This window comes from Cuculus canorus, chromosome 21 (assembly GCF_017976375.1).
Source record: "Cuculus canorus isolate bCucCan1 chromosome 21, bCucCan1.pri, whole genome shotgun sequence".
NCBI lineage: Eukaryota > Metazoa > Chordata > Aves > Cuculiformes > Cuculidae > Cuculus > Cuculus canorus.
This window is the reverse complement of record NC_071421.1, coordinates 4,659,194-4,678,770: the sequence shown is the minus strand read 5'-3', so window position 1 is coordinate 4,678,770 and position 19,577 is coordinate 4,659,194. Positions and strand designations below refer to the sequence as shown.

Sequence of the window (19,577 nt, the reverse complement as noted above, 5' to 3'; positions counted from 1 at the left end):
CATTCTCTGGCAATTCCAATTCATGTATATAGATATTTTGGCTGGCTTGACAGCTATTCTATCCGGCACAAGGCAAAACCATTGCAGCCTACAGCAAGAGCTGGTCCCTTTTGGCCATTCTCACAGTAACCTCACCAACCTTCCCACTAAAATGAACCAAGGGGATCGGTCGTAAAACGGGTCGCGCCCATCATTGAAGAGGTCTGATCCCTCCTCAGTTCCAACGTCGGAGCCAGTATCATCCACAAAGGCCTCATCATCAAAGTCCTCCATCTCATCCTGCTGTTCATCAGCCAGTTCAGTGATGTCGGAGTCAGCCGTGGAGAAAGTGGGGGAGGGCGTGCGATCAGCGAGACGCTCATTCACGCAGCCATGGAATATGGGGGAGCTAGATATCAGTTAACGGAACACCGATTAACAGAGTGAGAGGAAGGAAGAATGCTTCATTCAACAGCCCTCTGTTGCCATCAGCACAGAGACCACCTGAACAACAAGCAAAGGCTTCAAATCATCTGGACTGAAACGAAACGTAAGGGAAGGGATTGCTAACAAAGTCAGGAAAAAGACCATCCTTGAACGGAGCAGAAAGCAAGTGAAAAATTAATATAAACACAGCTGAACATAAAGATACCGAGAGCACATCCATTTAACAGAGGTACGATTCCTGTTTCCAACATGCAGCATTTCTGTAATATCAGGAAACATCAAAGAATCCCACCAGATATTAGGTATTTCCATAGGGCATGACCAAATTATTTGAACAACATACGTAAGCAAGCCCTGGGCCCCATTTCTCCTCAGTTCGAGCTCTTCATCTCTGCTCCAGTGCCTTTAGATGGATCTTAAGTGGCTATAGTTTATTTAAAAAAATTATAACTTACTAGGGGTTCAGTCAAATCAGACTTTACAAGGTTACACCTGAACTGGCACCATCCTAAAGAGCAGGGTTTTGTTCTTCACTATATTTTGAGTCTATTAGAAACCCCTGAAAGGCAACACACACAATTAACACTAGTGGCCACACAGTTCATAACCACATTCAATGTTAAGGTTTATCCAGAATTGACAGTATTTACCCATGTCACCAGCGGCAGAGATTATCGTCACCTACCTCCCAACCAGCTTGAACCAATGGAATCGATCATAAAAGGGGTCACTGCCTGTCATTGCGCTTTCACTCTCGTCCTGGGTGTTAGATGCCATTTCCCCAGCTCTGTCATACATCTCGCGCATCAGGTCCAATCTCTGCCTGCACAGAAGAAAGCAGGACTGAAAAATTAATACAGAGTGAATAAAAAAAGCAAAGAACACAAAGCAGGGTACAGTGACATCACCTGCACAAAGTACAACACAGAATGAACAGCAAGGGGGGGAATTCTTCTGTGAAGCTCCTCGGATATAAGGAAGTTTATTTTCCAGTAATATTTACATACTTGAGTTTTTCTAAGGACCAGTAATGTGTTGCTCCATTCTTCAGATCCTGGACTTCCACAGCTACCACTGTACGGGGAAAAGGCCTATTGTCCCGAGTCTTCTCCAACTCAGTGGGCAAAAGCTCTGGTGGCAGCGGTGAGTAGAGGGTGTCTGTCAACAGGACAAACTGAAACTGCACCTGAATGGATCAAGAAAGCTACTTTAGTTCTGAGAAGTCAGATATCAGCATCGCATGAAGTCAGTCTGACTTTCATCTCTGAGAACAGATTCAGGGTTTTTTTTAAGTCACTTTTTTTTCTGTCTCAAAATAACATAAAACATATTTTTCAGTGGAGTAGACATATCTTTGGCTTTATTCTCACATCTAGCAGAGGTCCAGAAAACTATAGACCTAGAACATCCTGCAGCACCCACTTCTCCTGAAAAGAATGACCATGTGAAATTAAAAGCAAAAAGGGAAAGACAGGGCCTTAGGGAGATGCACATCTAAATATGTTTATGATATTGACAGGAACAGCATAAGGGAAATGAAGAAGAGAAGAATATATCAACCAATTTTGCCCGGCGCGTTCATTCAGCCAGAAGTCTGAATTGGAGACTCATTGTTCTCTGAACCCCTTTGAAGCCCAAGCTAATGAGGAAGAGACAACTTTAAAGACTACAAGTAATTCTGAAGAAGGATTATACAGTCAAAACCGACAAGTCAGAAAAGCTGCTTTGCATGTCCCTACCTTTTTCTTCAACTCCACACTGATGGCATTGGCTTCTTTCAGATACACTGCATTTCCCCAGAGCTGGTCCCTCAGTGAAGTAAATTGGTGAAATTTCCACTTCCTGAAAGCCCACTGCGCGAGTTCGTACTCATGTCGTGTCCAGGGCACTGGGATGAGCAAAGAAACAGAGAAACAAAACGCTGTAGGCTCTTCTCCAAGCCATCACACACACTATCTAATAACACCGCTGACCGTGTCACCAAGTTCTCAACACCTTTTCTCGAGGAGGAGAACAGAAAAATTTAAACCTGTGTTTTCATTATTCAGGAAGGAAAACCTGGATTCAAGCTTCCTCAACACTAGCAATAAAGACACAATGATCAATAAGATCTGGAATAGAAAACACAAAATAATTGCTAGTCCTATTACTTTAAATCAGTTAACAGTTATCAAAGCCAAATGCTAAAACAGTGGAATGAAAACAAGTATTAAGGGAATAATAAACTCCATCTGTTGTCCAGAAATGGAGTTAGACAGACATGTCACAGCACGAATGCTAAGGATTCCTACCAAGAAGAAAAAAGAGACTTCAAAATCAAAACAAGGAAATAAAGGCAACGATATTATTTTGGTTTAAGACATCTGAACTCTCTTACTGCCAAGAAGAGACAGATCCCTTCAAATTTGAGACTACCATAGCAAAGCTTAATGTTAAACTGATCTATTAATGCATCAATTGAATTTAGGGATGTGTATCACCGAATATATTTTATGAAGAGGTATTTTACATCTTCATGCTGTGAAGATTACAGATCAAGAAGTTATGAAGCACTTCAAGTTTTCTATCTATTGCAAGAGATGTCGTAGCAACTGCTCCTCTAGTTTTGGCAATATCCAAATCACTTTTAGTTTCAAACTCACCTTCTTCCTCTTCTTCCTCTTCCTCCTCCGTTGTTTCGGCTGCCAAGGACCGCGTCTCCACCTGCTTCTGTAAGGCCTGCAGCTTACTCTCATAGTCCTGTGGGGAGAAAGGAGATACCGTGTAGGAGGACAGACAAAGGCACAGAGAACAGTTAAGAGGGACTTACACCTCAGATGGAATGACAGACAGAGAACAAATACATTTCCATTAATGCTCAGAGGTCACATACCAATATCTATTGTTTTAGTACAATCTGTCCTTGAAAAGCGAGAAGATAGAGGCCAATGCAATTAGGATAATAGTGTTGTTTTTCAAAACCATCAGATATACATGCTCATAGCACCTGTAAGAGGGAAAGGTTTGGGTCTTTTTTTACTAAAGACTGGAAAAGTGACTTTTTTTGGAACCTGCTGTGTTCAGGGAGGTAGGAAAGAGGCAGAAATAGAGAAAAGTACACAAATAAACTTAAAAAGGGAGGAGTATTCACCTTCGTTTTCTCAAACACAAGGATTAGCAGCACCACTGATTTGCCTTTTGATACAAAAAGATGCATTTCAGATTTCAGAAAAGCAAAGACATTTCGTTTTCAAGTAGATCTTCCTCTTGGGGTGCAAATATCACTCACTCATTCACATGAGTGTTTAACGCTTCAGAAGTTGAAAAAGAATACCACCGCCCTGGCAAGCGGGCAGAGAATCTGTGCAGACGTTTCTCCACAAGGAGCACTTCAACAATACCTTCTGGTGTAAGAGCACTTCCCTCCTGTTTGGCATAACCTTGCCTTGAAATAAATGCTACTAAGACCTAATAACCCTTTTCTTATTTGCTGGTAAAACAAGTACCAACTCAAGATACTTGGAACAGTCACCGTGCTCCTGGTCTTAGAGCCCACCTCATTACTCTATCTCATCTTTTGAAGCTAATCCTTTGGCATATATTATCCAAATTAAATTGGCTGCTCAAGATTTTTATAGAAGAGTTGCACAAAGGGTGTTACAGAGTTCTTAAGGAGAATTCTTGAAGCTACTCATCTTGTATCGCAACCTTCTCTCTTCCGCTGTTCCACATCCTAAAATTCTTCTCCAAGGCACTGTTTGCAGTAACGATTTCTTAATCTAGCAGCTATAGACCAGGAAAGCGTTACGCTTTCCTCCCATCCTATTGAAGCATCCCACCTCAGCAGTGGCATCACTCCATTTTCATACAGCAAGTACAGAACTCAACACTGCCACATCATGACTGCATCAAATTTAACACTGCTTCAGTCAAAGACCTTTAGACAGCATTTGGAAAGAACATAAACCTGAAATACATTCCTTTAAGCAGGATTTCCTGGAGATAGCATTAAAAAACAGTAGCTCTGCTTGTAGAACAACCCCCTGAAAGTGCAGAACTTCCAATAATCATCACCTTCAGAGAGAGAAAAACTCAGCTGTTAAAGATATATGGCCTTTGTACAAGGGGTGTGTCTAAATTTCCTAATTTCCTCTTGAAATTTTATTTACCTAAAATGTTCCCTCCTTCTTCGTGTCTGCTCCCTTCGCTCTAACATGGCCACACACTTACAGCATAAGTAAAACTTAACCCAGCAGCAAAAGAACTCAGACAAAACCCAACATATCCCTTCTGAAATACTTAAGATTCACACCATAAGACTATTCTTGACTCGAGGAGGTGGTGTCAGGCTTATCATTAGTTCTGAAATACCCATCATACTCTTAAAGGTTCGTTAACATAAAGGCACTCTCTCCGATCCTTTCCCCACCTCCCCCCATTGGTATAGATAACGCTATTGTATACTTGAAACCAAGATAAACCAGGTCAGCTGTGAAGTGACAGGCACAAGCTGCTTTTACTCGCAAGGAAGGGCAAAATGATTTCTTTTCCTGTAGACTGAAGCAGATAATCTGAGGGTGTCATTTTGAGCAGCCAGATTGGAGAAATAAAGAAATGAAAAGCTCTTCGAGTAGTGTTTAAGGAGAATCTTTGATCAGATTCTTTTCAAGCGGCTGAAAAGCTGCAGAGGGAACGGTAAAAATCAGGAGCATTTTGCTGTGAAAATTTTACTTCAAGCATGAAAAAAACCCAGGCACGTTTGAAGACAAAGACCTGCTTCTTGTCTTCTCTATTTTCAGACTTGTGAGCCAAGTAAATGTATCTTCTATACATTGAAATACCTAGACAAATAAAGGTTTAATAAAAGCAGTTTTTATTGACTCGACAGTAATGAATATTACTTTTAAAACTAAGCAAAAGAATTGGAAGTTTATTTAACCACAATGACAAAAAGAAATAGGTGCCATTTTCCTCAGCAGAAAAACAGAACTAAAATTGTCTCCTGGCACTCAAGACTATGGTAGTATTTAAAAATAACTGGAGCTGAGCAATAGATGAAGGAGGAATTTCTGGTTGGTTGACACAGAAGGTGCCCTGGACTGTGCAGGAAAAGGGGTTGCTTTGCTCTGCTGAGAGACAGGTCAGCTCTCCAGACAAATATCTGCACATCTGGTCAGTGATAACACAAACACACAATCTTTAGTATTGATGAAAAGGTGCCTCAAATTGTGTAATGGAAGAAAACCTGCATTGAGAAGGTGCCCTGGAGGTCCACGCCCTGGACTGCCTGGAGCCCAAAGCACACTGTTGTACAGCTTCAAACTGATTGATATCATTAACTCCATGAATATGGTGAAAGGGTTCATCTTGCCCAAGGGATAGAAATATCTGAAGGCCCAACAATCATAGACTTTCTGAAAACAGAAAAAAATCATCACTCTGCACAGGCCGAGCTTTTTCAGACCAGACTGGACCAGGTTTTTAAGCAGAACACTGTACCACGACAAACTTAGATTCTTTGGTTCTATGTGGTGCCTACAAAGATCCCACAGCCCCTGCGATTCCCTCCTGTGTTTGAGGTATACAAAAAAACCAGTTGCTTTTGTCTTCAGTGAGCAAATAAACAGAGAAGAGCCAGCTGTCTTTTCTTCCAGAATTCAGATAAACAGCATACAAAATGCTATAATGGGATAGTACCAAAGAGCAGCACGGCTTCTTTTATCCCCTCGCGCTATGAAGAGCTGGGTGGGTTTTCTCCCAATAACCTCTGTGACAGTAGACCCAAATCTGCATAGGCTGCTTTTCATGTAACAGCAGAAAAACCAGAGTGGACAAACTTAAGAGAATCAGACTGAGGAGCAATTAAAGAAACCTTTTTAACTCTGCTAGAACAATACCAACCCCAAGACAAAAAAAAATAAAACCAGGACAAGCTTGCGATCAAGCTTCATTTCCATTTCACTGAGACAAATCTGACACTTACAAGAGTATTTCATAGTTTATTGAAAGAGCACTTGTTACAATACAAACCAGTTCTGCTTTTCACAAGGCAGATGCTTGCTCTTAAGACAATCCAGAACTTGTTTTTACTTAAACAATGGACAGATCTGAAAATTCCATTTAATTCAAAGGCAGCTCACTGCTTTCTTTACAGTACAAATGGGTACACAGCATAGATTACTCATGTGGCAGCTCCTGAAGTGGTTCAACAGGAAGTATCCGAGTCAAATTTCAACATACAAAGGATTAAAAAAACAAATTTCAACATGTAAAGGATCAAGGACAAACAGTGAGAGGGATATTGAAACTATGCTGAATGTACTGATACAAATAGCATCCTCTAATCTGACAGATCCCTAAATTCACACTGGATGTTAAATTCAGGAAGGATGTTGAAGTCAATCAGAGGAGCGTTAGTGGCATGCGTTTGCCCCCATCCCCACCCCCAAAATCCACATGTCCTTAGCGAATCCTAAAGGATATTTAAGAAATCATTACTAAGGCACAGGTGGATACAAGGCAGCTGTCAAAGCACACAGCACATCAGCACTTAGAAAAGGCAATTAAGCTTACTAAAACAGCACTCCCATCATGGATGACACACTTCCATTAACCTGAAAGCCTTTCCACACAGCCTTCTATAGAAGCGCCTGTATTGCTGTTCCTTAGCTCCATTAATATGGATTTTGGAGTGAGAAGTGTGCGTATTTCTGAATACTGCAAGGAGACCCACAAGTTCTCACACTGCTTCCCTAGTCGGAGGAGGCACTGCACAGGAATTAACGGTCAGTTCTTAAAGTGGGCCATTATTTTTATAGGACTTCTTCCTAAGTTTCACTTCTGTAATATCCTCCTAAAAGCCAGGGGAAAAAAAAACCTGCTTCCTCTGAGCAGACTGGGCTCCGTTTTGACACTGACAATCCTCTTTCTTTTCTGTCAAACCACACAACAACAACAGAATAAGTAGGGGTTGTTTTCCTAATGCTGAGCGGGGTAAGACAGCCTGATGGCTCCTCATCCTCACCCCCACCCAGGCATTTACAGATATTTCAGCTTAAAAATCTGACAAGAAATAAATTGGCAAAAACAATTTTAGTGTCTAGCCTTCAAATATCAAGTAGCAGGAGTTTTTCATCTCCTATCAGTGCATGCAGTTGCACGGACTTCAAAAACCACTCCACGTGCAATCCCGTGGGGATTTCACACAGGCAGCCACGATCCTCAACAAAAACAGGACACGAGATACAATGGGTCTGGTCATCTCTCATGACCCATTCCATGCAGGCTAACTCGGTTTGGCTCCCGTATTCCTACAGAATTGAGAGGTTTAAGTCCAAGCCTTTCTGAGGGTATGAAATAGCTCATTACTCTCGACATGCACAGTAACGAAGTGCAATGCTCTACTAAAACAGGATCCTAAAATAAAGGCAATAGCAAAGTATTATTTGCAGCCCAAAACTCATTTTGCAATTCTGACTCAAGCTCAAAGAAAGTACTGCTCATCTACGAGGCTTCTTTTCTTTAAGAAGCAAAAGATTTTTGGACATGAAGCTTTATTTCCTTCATTCAGGTAAGGTAAAGTAGGAGACAAAGGCAAATTCCAAAGCCAGATCTGGACATAAAATTAAACCTGCCAGAAAAAGTCCGAAGTGTTGGGACCAGCTGATTCTTTTAGGACTGACTTTCTATCTCCTAAATCAGAGCAACAATATCCTATCAGTAACACGCGTGCAGACTTGAGAGTCAACACTCTATTAATCGATACGTAAATAGTGCACGGCTGCCACTTACCCTGTGCTGAACCAGCACTTACACCATGCACAGATCGGGGGAGAAAAAGTAAAATAGGAAACAAAAATAAGATGGAAAGCAAGTTTAAGGCACTTTCTACTCATCTACACCTATGCTGAAACACGCAGAAGTAACAATTACCGGTAGGGCTTATACTTTATCCAAAAAATAAGCAACCTCAAGTATATTAAGGATATTTGTGCAAAACAACACAAATCATTTAACTGTACAGACAGACTGCAAAGCAGACCGATCTTATCAAATGGGGTATAGTAGCCAATTTTCATCTAAAGATTGCGTTCAGGTTAAATTTAAAAGCAAAATCAGTCCTCAAAACTTCAGATTGGCTTATACTTAAGTACATATATTTTTAGAAATGCAATTTTGTTTTGCACTCCAAGTGTATAATTAAAATTGAGACTCTCCCACTGGGATCAAACCCCAAGCTCATAAAGCCACCTTCATCAATAGCTTCGCCATAATTTGTTTGAAGGAATCTGAAGTAGGGACCGCAAGCATTTGTTTTCTGGCAAATCACCTGCAAGTATAGATCTCTTCAGATCAAAAATAGGTATAAAAATATCACCCTTGCATTTTGAGTGTGGAGAGAAGGAAAAGGAATCTTATTTTCTCCTCAAAATGACCTTCTCCTTTATTAAAAAGGCCTTGAAACGGGGGTTTAGTCCAAGACCAGAGGCGCTAACATGAGGTATCACATGAAGATGAAACAGTTGAATTCTCTTATCTTTGAGAATTCAGCCAATTCAAAGTAGTGATCAATAAATCTTCATAAGAATGAATATTTCAAGAACAACTCCCAGGCTCATGCCTGTGAAAGCTGAAAACATAAGATAAAAACAATTAGCTTTTTGAGGCTTTTTCCTGCACCGGAGTGTCAAAAAAATCCTAGTTCCTTTGCACAATCTCTGTATTATAATTAAAAACTATTACATTGAGAGATAAAACAGGAATTAGAAAAAGCTTATTTCCAAAGTATTGCTTCAGTAATATAGATATATTCTTACATAAAATTCCATTCAGGCAGGTTTAACTATCACAGCAATTTCACACCAATAATTATGAACTTAAGCAGAAGGAGAAAATACATCTCTGCTCAAGCAGTAGGACTGTTGTGACCCAATAGCTCTTCTTAATTTCTCTTTAAAAAGGGACATATCTTGTCAGCCGACAACTTTTGGTGTATAGATTATTATTATTGTTAAGAATTTGAGTTAAGAGGGGAGAAAATATCGTTCTGAAGAGCCAGATCAATTTAAAAACAGATGGTCAGTGTCCTTATTGCTATGAAAAAAGGTCACAAGGAAGATTCAGAGCTACAAACTAAATTCCTCTTTTGATTGTCTACATAAAACACAGGAGGAAGGTAGCACTTTTGTCAGTTCCAGACAATATTTTCAGCATTAGAAAAATACTCCAAGACACACACACAAAAAAAAAAACCCCAGTAAGTGAGCTAGCAGGGAAGCTCTCCCTTCCACATCCCCCCCCTCCAAGGTTTCTAGGCTAGGAAAAACAGTTCTTACAATTTTTCACAATGTTCTTTCAATCAATGTTGTTAAAACTGCAACAAAAGTCACATGCAAAACAGAAAGGGCTGCAGGGCCAGTACCTTGTGCTTGTGTGTCCAATCGCTCAAGTTCTACCTGGCCAAACAAAACCCAAGGATTAAGCAAAGCCAATCCTGGCTGGTTCTTAACGATAAGCCAGGATTGCCCCTGCTCCCCTCCTCCCCAGACTACTCTTGGCCAACTAATCATACTGTGGTTTCTCTCCCCGTTTTGAGGTTAGGTGCTGAGAATTGGCGCCTCATCCGTGGGGGCGTCACAAACTGGTTATAGTGGTTAACCCGGTCAGTCTGTTTGGGGTTGCCGTTAGCCGTGTTGCCTTCTACACCGCCTCCGTTGTTGGGATTGCTGTAAGGTTGTCGGTGTTGGTGGATGTGACGTTTCTGCTGGAAAGTCTGCAGGTCTGGATTCTGCAGCCCGCTGTACGAGTGTAACGATTCAGACGAGCCCGATGCCTGACGGCGCAAGCCTTTTTGAGAGCCATTATTGAGAGAATTGCTCCTCCAGCGCAACTGAGGCGACGGTTGCTGCTGATTGCCAGGCTGTGACTGCGGGTTTAACTGCTGCCTGTTAATTTGGATATTATCCTGACTCCTCTGGGGGCCATAAAGATTCCACAGCTGCTGAGGGTCTTTAGATGCAGCTTTGCTTTCTTTTTCTTTGTTTTCATCTTTGTTCTTCTCATCTTCTTTTGGAATTCTAACCTCTATAACTTCATCCTCTGTGATAATTATGTGGGTGCCCGGACTCCATGAGTTCCTATGTTTGGGATTGCTTTTGAAAGGAAAGCGGGGCTTGCGATTTTCAGGCGGAATAAATCGGTGAGGCATATTTTGTCGACGAAGCTGCTTTGCTATTTCCTGCTGCTGCAGATTTTTAAATCGAATCTGTTCTTGCCTCATCCAACGTAATCGCCCGCGTCTGAATGCTGGATCACCTGCCATTAACTGAGAAACACGCTCCTCTTTGGCAAGATCATCATTCTCTCTTCTTTTTAAGTCATCTGTGGGCTTCTTATCCACATCCACTGCGGAGTTTGGAGAGTTAGCATTAGCTACAGTTGACTGAGCGTTCTCTGGAGATCCTATCAGAGGTAAAACCTTCTCCATTTTTAGCATCTTATTTCTGAGAACTTTTATCTCCTCATCCTTCATGTTGTTCTGCTTCTTCACTTCTTGCAAAATATCTTCCAATTTGTCTATGTGCACCTTAAGGTCATCCACATCGGTTATTCCTTTACCATTGGCCATAACATCTTCGATTTTCTCATCTCCAACGCCTACCGTATCCCAGACATCACGAGCAACAGCTCGCCACGATTCACGCTCATTCGGATCTTTTTTCCCATACATGGCACAAAGCTCTTTCATTTTAACAATGGCCAAAGCCTCGATCTCCTGCCTAGAGTGCCTGAAGTCATTGAGCGCTACCTCATAGCAAATCTCTTTCACAGCCTGAATCTTTAAGTCTGAGATGGTAACCCACTTGGAGTCTTTGCTAAGGCGTCGCCGTTGGGGTATCTGGTACATTTTAATAGGCTCTCGTTTCTTCCCACTGCTGGGGAGGCCACACTTTTTTACAATGGTTTGGAGCTTGCTTGGGGGCAGCTTCTCTCTCAGGGAAGTGATCAGTCTCCAACTCTCCTCACACGATCTCTTGTCCGAATCATCCCCACTATCAGAGTCTGCATCCTTTGGAAAAACAAAAATCAAGAAGTGGCCCCAAAATAACCAAAATTAAAATTGTAAGAAAATGGAAAAGCTAAACAAGAAGTAGCAGGCAAAGAAAACTAAATAAAAAATCAAAATAGAACAGGGGATAAGGAAGTTCCTGAAGACTGAGTGTTAGGACATTAAAATGTATCTTCAAGAGTCATGGGCTGTCAAAATTGGAGCTCTTCCCTAAATTAAGATTAAAATCATATTTTATAGCCTTGTCATCTCAAAATAGCAGATAATCTAAACTCTTCCCTCCCAATCCCTTCCAAAATCTTTAAACAGGTCAACTAAAACCAAGTTCCTGATTTAAAAAAGTTAAAAAACAAGTGTAAACTGCACTTCAGACATGCTACAAAGACATGCAAGTCCCCGCCACACACATTTGCCTTGGTGACTGCTGTTGCTTCTTTCAGCAAATCCTCCCAGGTAGGTGAACACAACAGCCGTCAGAGAAGATGTCACGAGCAGCCAGAGTAAGTCAGGTTAACACTGGTTAGTAACGTTGCACGTGGTTGCAGGGATGCTCAAGTTTAGAATCCACTTCACTACAACAGCAGCCAGAGAAGTGTTAGACGATAAGAAAAATGAAACAGAAGCAGCCGAGAGGTTCAATGTTAAGAGGACCGTAAGTGCCACTATGACAGGTGAAGACAGTGGTTCATACTCCAAGACTTGCTACAAGCTAGGAGGATCTCCAGAATCAGAGTTTCAGAGGTGGGTTGCGCTTTGGGTTTGGGGTTTTTTTTTCCCATTTGTCACCTCGTTGCTTAGTTTAAAGATAAAAGCCATTAACAGTCTGTCCGAAGAACGAATTTCAGAAGAATGTAGCAGTAATGACCTTTTTGTTTTGTTTTAAATTGTTTTAATATCAATTCTCTATTTGATATCCTTGATTTGTCCTCTTCTCAAAGCCTAGAGCCTGGAGCTTCCACACACTTGCTAAGAGTTTTGTTTCTTCATTACAAGTTTTCCACCTTTTGCTAAGTGACTTTTAAAGAGCAGAGGTGCAGGTTTCCACATGCTAGGAATGTCTGTTCAGGTTTACTGCCAGCAGAAGTTAAGGATATCCATCATTGCTTACTGCAACCAGGAACTAAGGTCAGGGATCCTTTAAAGGATACTTAATATATGACATCTCGTAAACAGAAAGTCCTATGTATTATTGCGATCCAAATATCTTCAATAAAACACAGCACTTCTAGCTAACATCCCTATTTTTCACATAAAGAACTATAATACATGAGAAATCAGCAACAATAACAGCCAGTTATTCTAAACCCAAAGGAAACCTGGGTCATCAACTCAGAGCCACAGGTTCCCAGGCTTAAGACTTCAGGTAGAAGACCACAAATAATGGGGAATACAATATAATTTGTTTTGGAAATGATGCAAGGAAGTAAAAGAAACGCTGTTCTGCCCTCTGGTCAACAAGCTCCATAGCCTAAAATTCACATTATTTGGGCTTTTTGTGACCTTTCTGAAACATTTAAGAATAGCATTGGAGAATTGACTTCTAGTTTAGGCTAAAATATAAGTAAAACACCGGTTTAGAAACAAAACATAAAACCCTTTGTGCCCTAAGGAAATAGCATCTAACAAACTGCACATCGCAGTGAGGACAAACGATGCCCTGGAGGAGGAGGACACTGTACCATCTACACACTCAGGATGACACCCAAAAAGGCAAAACACAAACTACTCAAATAGCAAGTCACAAATTCCACAAGATTACCCTCGTGGGTTACAGAATAACATATCACTGCCTATGGATAAAGTTTGCCTTGTGTCTAAAAAGCCGGTTGAGATGCTATGTGGTCATTGCCCTGTGCGCACCCAGAGGTTAAACAGACCAATTAATACAGGCAGATCACCACATTCTAACGAGAAGTGGTCATTGCAAAGGCATTATGACCAAGAAAACCCGGAAGATCATTTTAGCTCTATTAAACACATTTTCACACTTAATTTGTAAAATAGAGAAAAAATTATTTCTGTTTCCTAGTCACACTAGCAAGGCAAATATATTAACTGTCAATTTCCAGGGACCAGAGCTATTATTTTTCTTATATATAGCACATCTAACAAATCCCCAAATTCATCGGAATCTCAGCACAAAAATCAAAACAATCTGGTAAACAGGATTTGCCAGCTTCTTATATCCAAGATTATACCCCGATTTAGAACCAGAATGTTTATATTTCAGTATCAATCTTACTCAGCAGTAAGTTAGAGAACCTGATATTGCAGCCAGATATCACAGCAATGTCAATCCTTTTAAGATACACAAGCTGAAATGCATTCCCAGATTTCCCAATCACTATTCAGCTACTCTTGTACCAATGCATCAAATCCTGCCCATTCCAGGGCACAGAAATGATGACATGAGTCAAGAAGATTCACTGTCACCTGAAATACTCTAAATTAAGCACTGCGATAAGCAGGATACTGCTTAACAGAGCAATGATCTCACTTGACAAGACCCCTTACAACTAAGAAAGGTGTCCTTCAGGACATTGGTAATGCACATAGAGGATTCCACCTTTGTCCTTTAATTGAAATCGGCAAAACCAAAACAAGCTTAAAGAAATCAGTCCCTTTATTACCATATTAAACAACCCACTATCTATAAAACCTTTCCTTAATCTTAAGTATAAGGGAAAACAAATTCCTTTGACAATACTTTTATGAATGCAGCCTTATTTGAAGCAGCTCCCCAGACAGCTAATTCCCATATTTTTAATTCGTACAATGGCTTAGCTTATGCCTGCCAGCTACAATGGGAGGGAGGGAATTCCAGTACTTGCATCCCCTTTGACACATAGCCCAAATTTACTCCATAGTCAAACTGTTTCGCTTTTCATGTCGAACTGATTTTTGCCGTGCTGCTTTCAGCTACGCATATTTTAACTATAAAATTGCAGAGATGAAACATTACATTAGTCACATCTTAACTTCCTTTCTGAACTAAGTCTTGCTTTGGTTCAAAGTCTGCAACCACTCCCCTCCATCCAAGCAATCAGTCCCTTGCAATGAAATTATTAAAGATGTAGAAGTCTTTAAGGGCATAATAAAAACTTAGAAAAATGATGTAGCTTCTACCTGTGGAAGCCACAGGACCTTGCTCCATTCTGCTTTTGGGAGAAGGGGAAGAGCTTTACAGATTAAAACCCAGCATGCATTTAACCCACAGCTTTCAGCGGTCTCAAACTAATACTACAAACATATGAATCATGATTCCAAAATTCTTATTAGAACACAGGCACAACTACATTTGTATTCTGGCTAAAAGAAAACCCAATGTAGTTCCAGAAGCATCAGAAGGCTCAGGTTTCTTAAGGGAATAGAGATTTCACTTCTGGGCCTGGCCTTGTTCTTAAAATTCACAAGGTGCTCGAGGACTGCATGGATTTCTGTTTGTAATGCACGTCAGAAGATACTTGTGAGAAGACTGGAGTCTTCCTATATCTGACTTAATTTATCAGAATTCCTATTTAAGAAATAGGCAGGATGGTGGGATTCCATTGTTCTGAACGAGTTAACATTCCCTTGGCACGATGCTCCCTAGTCATAACCCCACCATCGGCATGTGTGCCATTAAGAACCTTATAAGGAACTCCATGCAGGGGGAGGGAGAAGGGTTAAAACATGCACAATGCAGCAACATTTTCAGACATCATTCAAAAAAAATAAACCTAGTGCATCAATGTTCTGGGAATTGCTTTGGCAGCACAAAATTAGTATGTTCTGGTGATCCAAGACAAAAATAAAGGCAGAAATCCCAAAAAGTAGCTGTTTTAGACTACTGAAAAGGAACTTAAAAAAATACAGAGCATAGAAACGCTCCTTTTTCAGGTTAAATTGCAAGAAATCTAACTTGTCCCAACAAGAACTGATTAAAGCCAGCTCACTGTCAATTACAATCTCTGAATTAACATGAAGGAGCTCACCTATACTGATAATGATTCACTGTAGGCACAAAGTATTTGAAAGCGAAGGGAGAACTGCATTGTGCAGACAACCCAAGCAGGTTTCCTAAACTTTCAGATAAGCAAGGACAGGAATTACTGTTTGCCAAAGGTACAGTTAATCGGAAGTAATGACACATACCAGCCTTTGCTGCTCCAACAAGAGATCAGCTTCCTCCTTTTCCTTCTTGTACAAAATCTCCATTTCTTGTAACCTGAAGATGAACAGAAGAACAGAAGTACAGAAGTAGCCAAAGAGGTCATTATTTTCAGGTTGGTGTTACTTTACGCAAAGCCCACAGAATTACAGTGACAAAAATTATTGCAATTGATTTGTCTATTGCAGTATGATAGAATTGAAACTTCCTACAGGTTGCAGCTCAGTCCCTCCCCAAAAGGTCTACAGGGTTCACGGCAGGTGCTTCTCTGCGATTTTTAAAAGGAGCTGGGACACCGAAACACTTCAGTGAAATAAGCAGGAAGCTCTCTGCATGTTCACATTAGGCAGCAGAGATGCTATGTGGCAGAATCTAGGTTCAGGTTTTGCACAGACACCAGCCAAATAACCTATAGTTGACTCCTCCTCATTTCAGGTAGAAACATTGAGTTATTTGGTTACCTTTTCTCCATCTCCTGCTTCATGTCGATGCCCTGCTTCTCCAGAAGCTCCCTCTGAGCAAAGGTCCAGTCAACTGGCTCAGAGGGAGTCTCAGCCGATGGTGTTTTCTCTCTTTCTGCTCGTGCTTGCTCAGGGTGGTTGAACCTGAAGACGTGATTTTTACCCATGATGATACGATTTCCTAAAAATAAAACAGAAGTTAACTCTTTTAGTTAACTCTTTTAGTTTTCCAACATCATTGAAAAACATCACTGAATGCTTCATCTCATTCATCCCGTTGGGTGCCCTATAAGGATTTCTGTATAGATTCAAGTTATCTAGGTGGCAAGGAAACAAAAAGAATATCTGGTTTGTACAGAAGCAGTGTTCATGCACAGTGCTTACTTATCTTTAAAATGTGGTTTACATACATTAATTTTACTGGAGTCCTAAGCAGCGGGGTTTATGGAAACATCTTACAGCTTCTTCTACACTAATGAGAACAGTATTAGATTTTTTCAGCTCTTTTAAGTCTTTTGGATAAATCCTAGATATATCAGATGCCCACCAACTCTGAGACATACTAGATGAAAGACAGTAAAACGCTCCTGCTCTTCTGAAGAACATATCAATGCAGTTAACATTTTTAAGTCTTTCTACTAAATAGACCTCCAAAGCAACCAAAATTGTCTTTATCGATATATTACTAAAACACAGGCTCTTATAAACATCAGAGACCATGTCTATAATCTTCTAGTAACTCAATTATATTGATGCAGGAGAAAAAATACCTACTTTTTTTAAAAGGAAAGTAATCCCTAGATAATAAAGTCATAGTTTTCAATACAACCCATATGCAGGCACAGAACAGCAAAAACTTCTCTTGCTTCATTGTCCAGACTTATGCTGAAGTCAGTGCACCGTGAAAATACTCACTTATAACTTGGTGCAAATAATTCTGAGGTGGGTTGGGATGAGGGTTTTTTTGGGTTTTTGTTTGCTTCTTCATTTTATCAGTGGAAAAATGGGGAGGAACACAGAAAACATCATAACTTGAAAGAGACTGGCCAAACCCCATAATTTAGGGGAGTTACTCCCTTCTCTTTAATTCTGCCCCCACATGCCTTTCTAAAGGAATGAAGAGGCCTGAGTGGGAAATCTAATGAGAGCAAAGAGAAGCTCTCCTGCTCCTGAGAGGGTTATATCCTAGCTTTGCCAGGAAACTGGGAATTTTCCATCAGCAACTGGCAGTCTGTCTGCTCTGTCTCGCTGAGACTGCCAAGGGCAATCGGCTTGGGCAAGAATGTATTTGAATAATATCAGGGTAAGCAGAAGGACAAGTAGGATACTGCGTGGCAGTGAATACATAAGTGCACTTAGTGCAGCAAACGATGAAAGAAAAACTGCTGCCAAGAGAAGAATAGTACCAACTTCTGTTTAAAAGCTACATCCCAGAAAGGTAACACTGCTGTTGTTTAAAAGCACCCAGCGCTCTCTGCAAATGATGCAAATGTCTTGTATGGACAATTTTTAGATGGGAGAGTCCACAAAAACATCCATTCTAATAGTTCTTACCTGAGCGCAGCTGCACAGGCTGTACAACCCTCTTGCCATTGACATAAGTTTCTGATCGCTCACAAGGCTCCAGAGTAACAATAACTATAAAGAAAACATTGATGAATGAAATTTTAGAGAGCAGTGTATAGAAACAGCAGTATGCAAACCCTAGAGGCCTCTCATTTTCTGCTTATCTTCCTACTAACAGTCAAAAGATACAAATGAATCACTCCTTGCTACCCTCCTTGTTAAAAAAAAGAAATAAAGCATCATGAGAAAATCAATACTACTGACTTCTCCATATTACAGTTGGAAATTGCTGTTTTTTCTGCTTGAACTTTCATGTTTATAGTTAACCAAGATTAGAACTTAACTCTTACACTGTCTGCACCCTGCAATTTGAAGTTATTATCACTTAAACTTTATTTTCTACGGCTAACACTCAAGAAAACAGTGAGTGAAAGGCAGTGATTTTCTTGCAGTAAGAGAAACTTGTCAATACCAGTATTCCTCGGCCAACTACCAAGCAAGGAGTGAAAGACTCAGCAGCACTTTGTTAGAAGTTTACCTTCACCATTGTTGTTCCTCTCACTTCGAAAGATACAGTGTTCTTCTTTGATGTGAGCCCCACTCAATACAATGTCTTGCCTTCGCTCAGCATCAGCTTGGCCAACCCTGAGTCCAACAAAGAGCAAATAAGACATTTTCTACAACTCTGTGTGGGACAATAGATCCCATAAATGTCCAGGAAAAAAAGTCTAAACTATTAAGACTATCCTCCAATTTTAAAGGTTTGAACTAGTGCTCAGCTCTGGTACAGAGAACTTACCAAATTTATCATGAACTGGACAGTAACAGCTTAACAAATCAAAAGAAGTTTTTGCTCTCTTAAAACATGTACTTTAAAGAGAGAATTGAAATCTTAAATGCCTCTGCATTTAATGTGTTTCCTTTCCTTTAATGTGCTTCCTTTCCCCTTCTCCTTTTAGCAAAGGAATGCAGAAGGAACTTCCAGGGCTGTACTTCAGCTGGAATATAGTGATAATCCCTTCCAATAACCACCATCTGCACTTTAACAAAGAAGCCAAAATGGCTCAGGAGATTCTTGCTGAATAATTCCATGCCACAAGCAGTTTCATCCAGTTTCCAAACAGTGACAGCTTGGCTGTAGCCCTGGAGCATAAGATTTATGTGCATTCCAAACTCAAATATTGGAGCAATTCTAGATAGGGACAACTTCATTTTCTATGCTAATGTTTACAAACTTCTTACTCTACGTACTACTCCACACCTTTCTGATGTCAGCTAGGTAGGCTCAAAACTGCTATTCTCATCATTCTGTGCTGAATTCCCTGTGAGTCTGCTGGTTTTAGGTACCGTAAAACAGCACCTGTTTGTGTGCTCACCTCCATTTGTTCCCCAGGAATATACAAACTAAGCAACCAAACACTGTTTCGTGCTCCAATGGTAAAAAGATGGACCTCCCCAAGATGTGTTCACAACAAGTTTTCGAATAAAATCTGTTTGAAATTCCAAATCTGGCAATTAAATTCAATCTCATATATGTGAATGCAGAATACATTGATTGTGCAGAGCCATGGATAACAGTTTATTTAAATAAAGTAAACACTCATTCATATTCTGGTTATTTTCATCAAGCCCTATGGTTCTCAATCCTCTGCCCATCAAAATCTCAAAGGTATTTTCAGTAAGTGTTACCACTTTTTTTGTTTCAGGAACATATCTTCCTGTAAAGGGACATCGTGCTTTCTTTTACTGCCCAGGTGTAGTAATGAACTTCTTACACAGCTGAGTGACTGCACACATTATTAAAGTACAAAATCAACTTGAAAGAAAATGCACTTCTGTCCTTATTTTCCACCTACAGCAATCTCAGGCTTCATTTGTACCACAAGTCAAATAGCTCAAGGATAATTATTATTTACAGCGTCTCCAG

At 40.4% G+C, this 19,577-nt stretch overlaps 1 protein-coding gene across 21 annotated transcripts in view; it reads right to left on the bottom strand.

Annotated features, from left to right (window-relative positions):
* KIF1B (kinesin family member 1B) overlaps positions 1-19,577 on the bottom strand; it is a 90,357-nt gene that overhangs the window by 28,465 nt on the left and 42,315 nt on the right. For 13 of the 21 annotated variants that reach the window (XM_054085611.1, XM_054085613.1, XM_054085617.1 and 10 more), the window contains 9 exons: positions 18,189-18,295; positions 17,639-17,722; positions 16,085-16,265; positions 15,608-15,680; positions 3,069-3,165; positions 2,166-2,314; positions 1,434-1,612; positions 1,112-1,249; positions 140-388 (listed from right to left, as the gene is read on the bottom strand). In XM_054085611.1, coding sequence (XP_053941586.1) covers positions 140-388; positions 1,112-1,249; positions 1,434-1,612; positions 2,166-2,314; positions 3,069-3,165; positions 15,608-15,680; positions 16,085-16,265; positions 17,639-17,722; positions 18,189-18,295 — 1,257 coding nt within the window. Of the gene's footprint in view, positions 1-139; positions 389-1,111; positions 1,250-1,433; positions 1,613-2,165; positions 2,315-3,068; positions 3,166-6,388; positions 11,474-15,607; positions 15,681-16,084; positions 16,266-17,638; positions 17,723-18,188; positions 18,296-19,577 lie in introns of those variants that run through there. The other 8 variants (XM_054085619.1, XM_054085630.1, XM_054085633.1 and 5 more) reach the window with 2 other exon arrangements.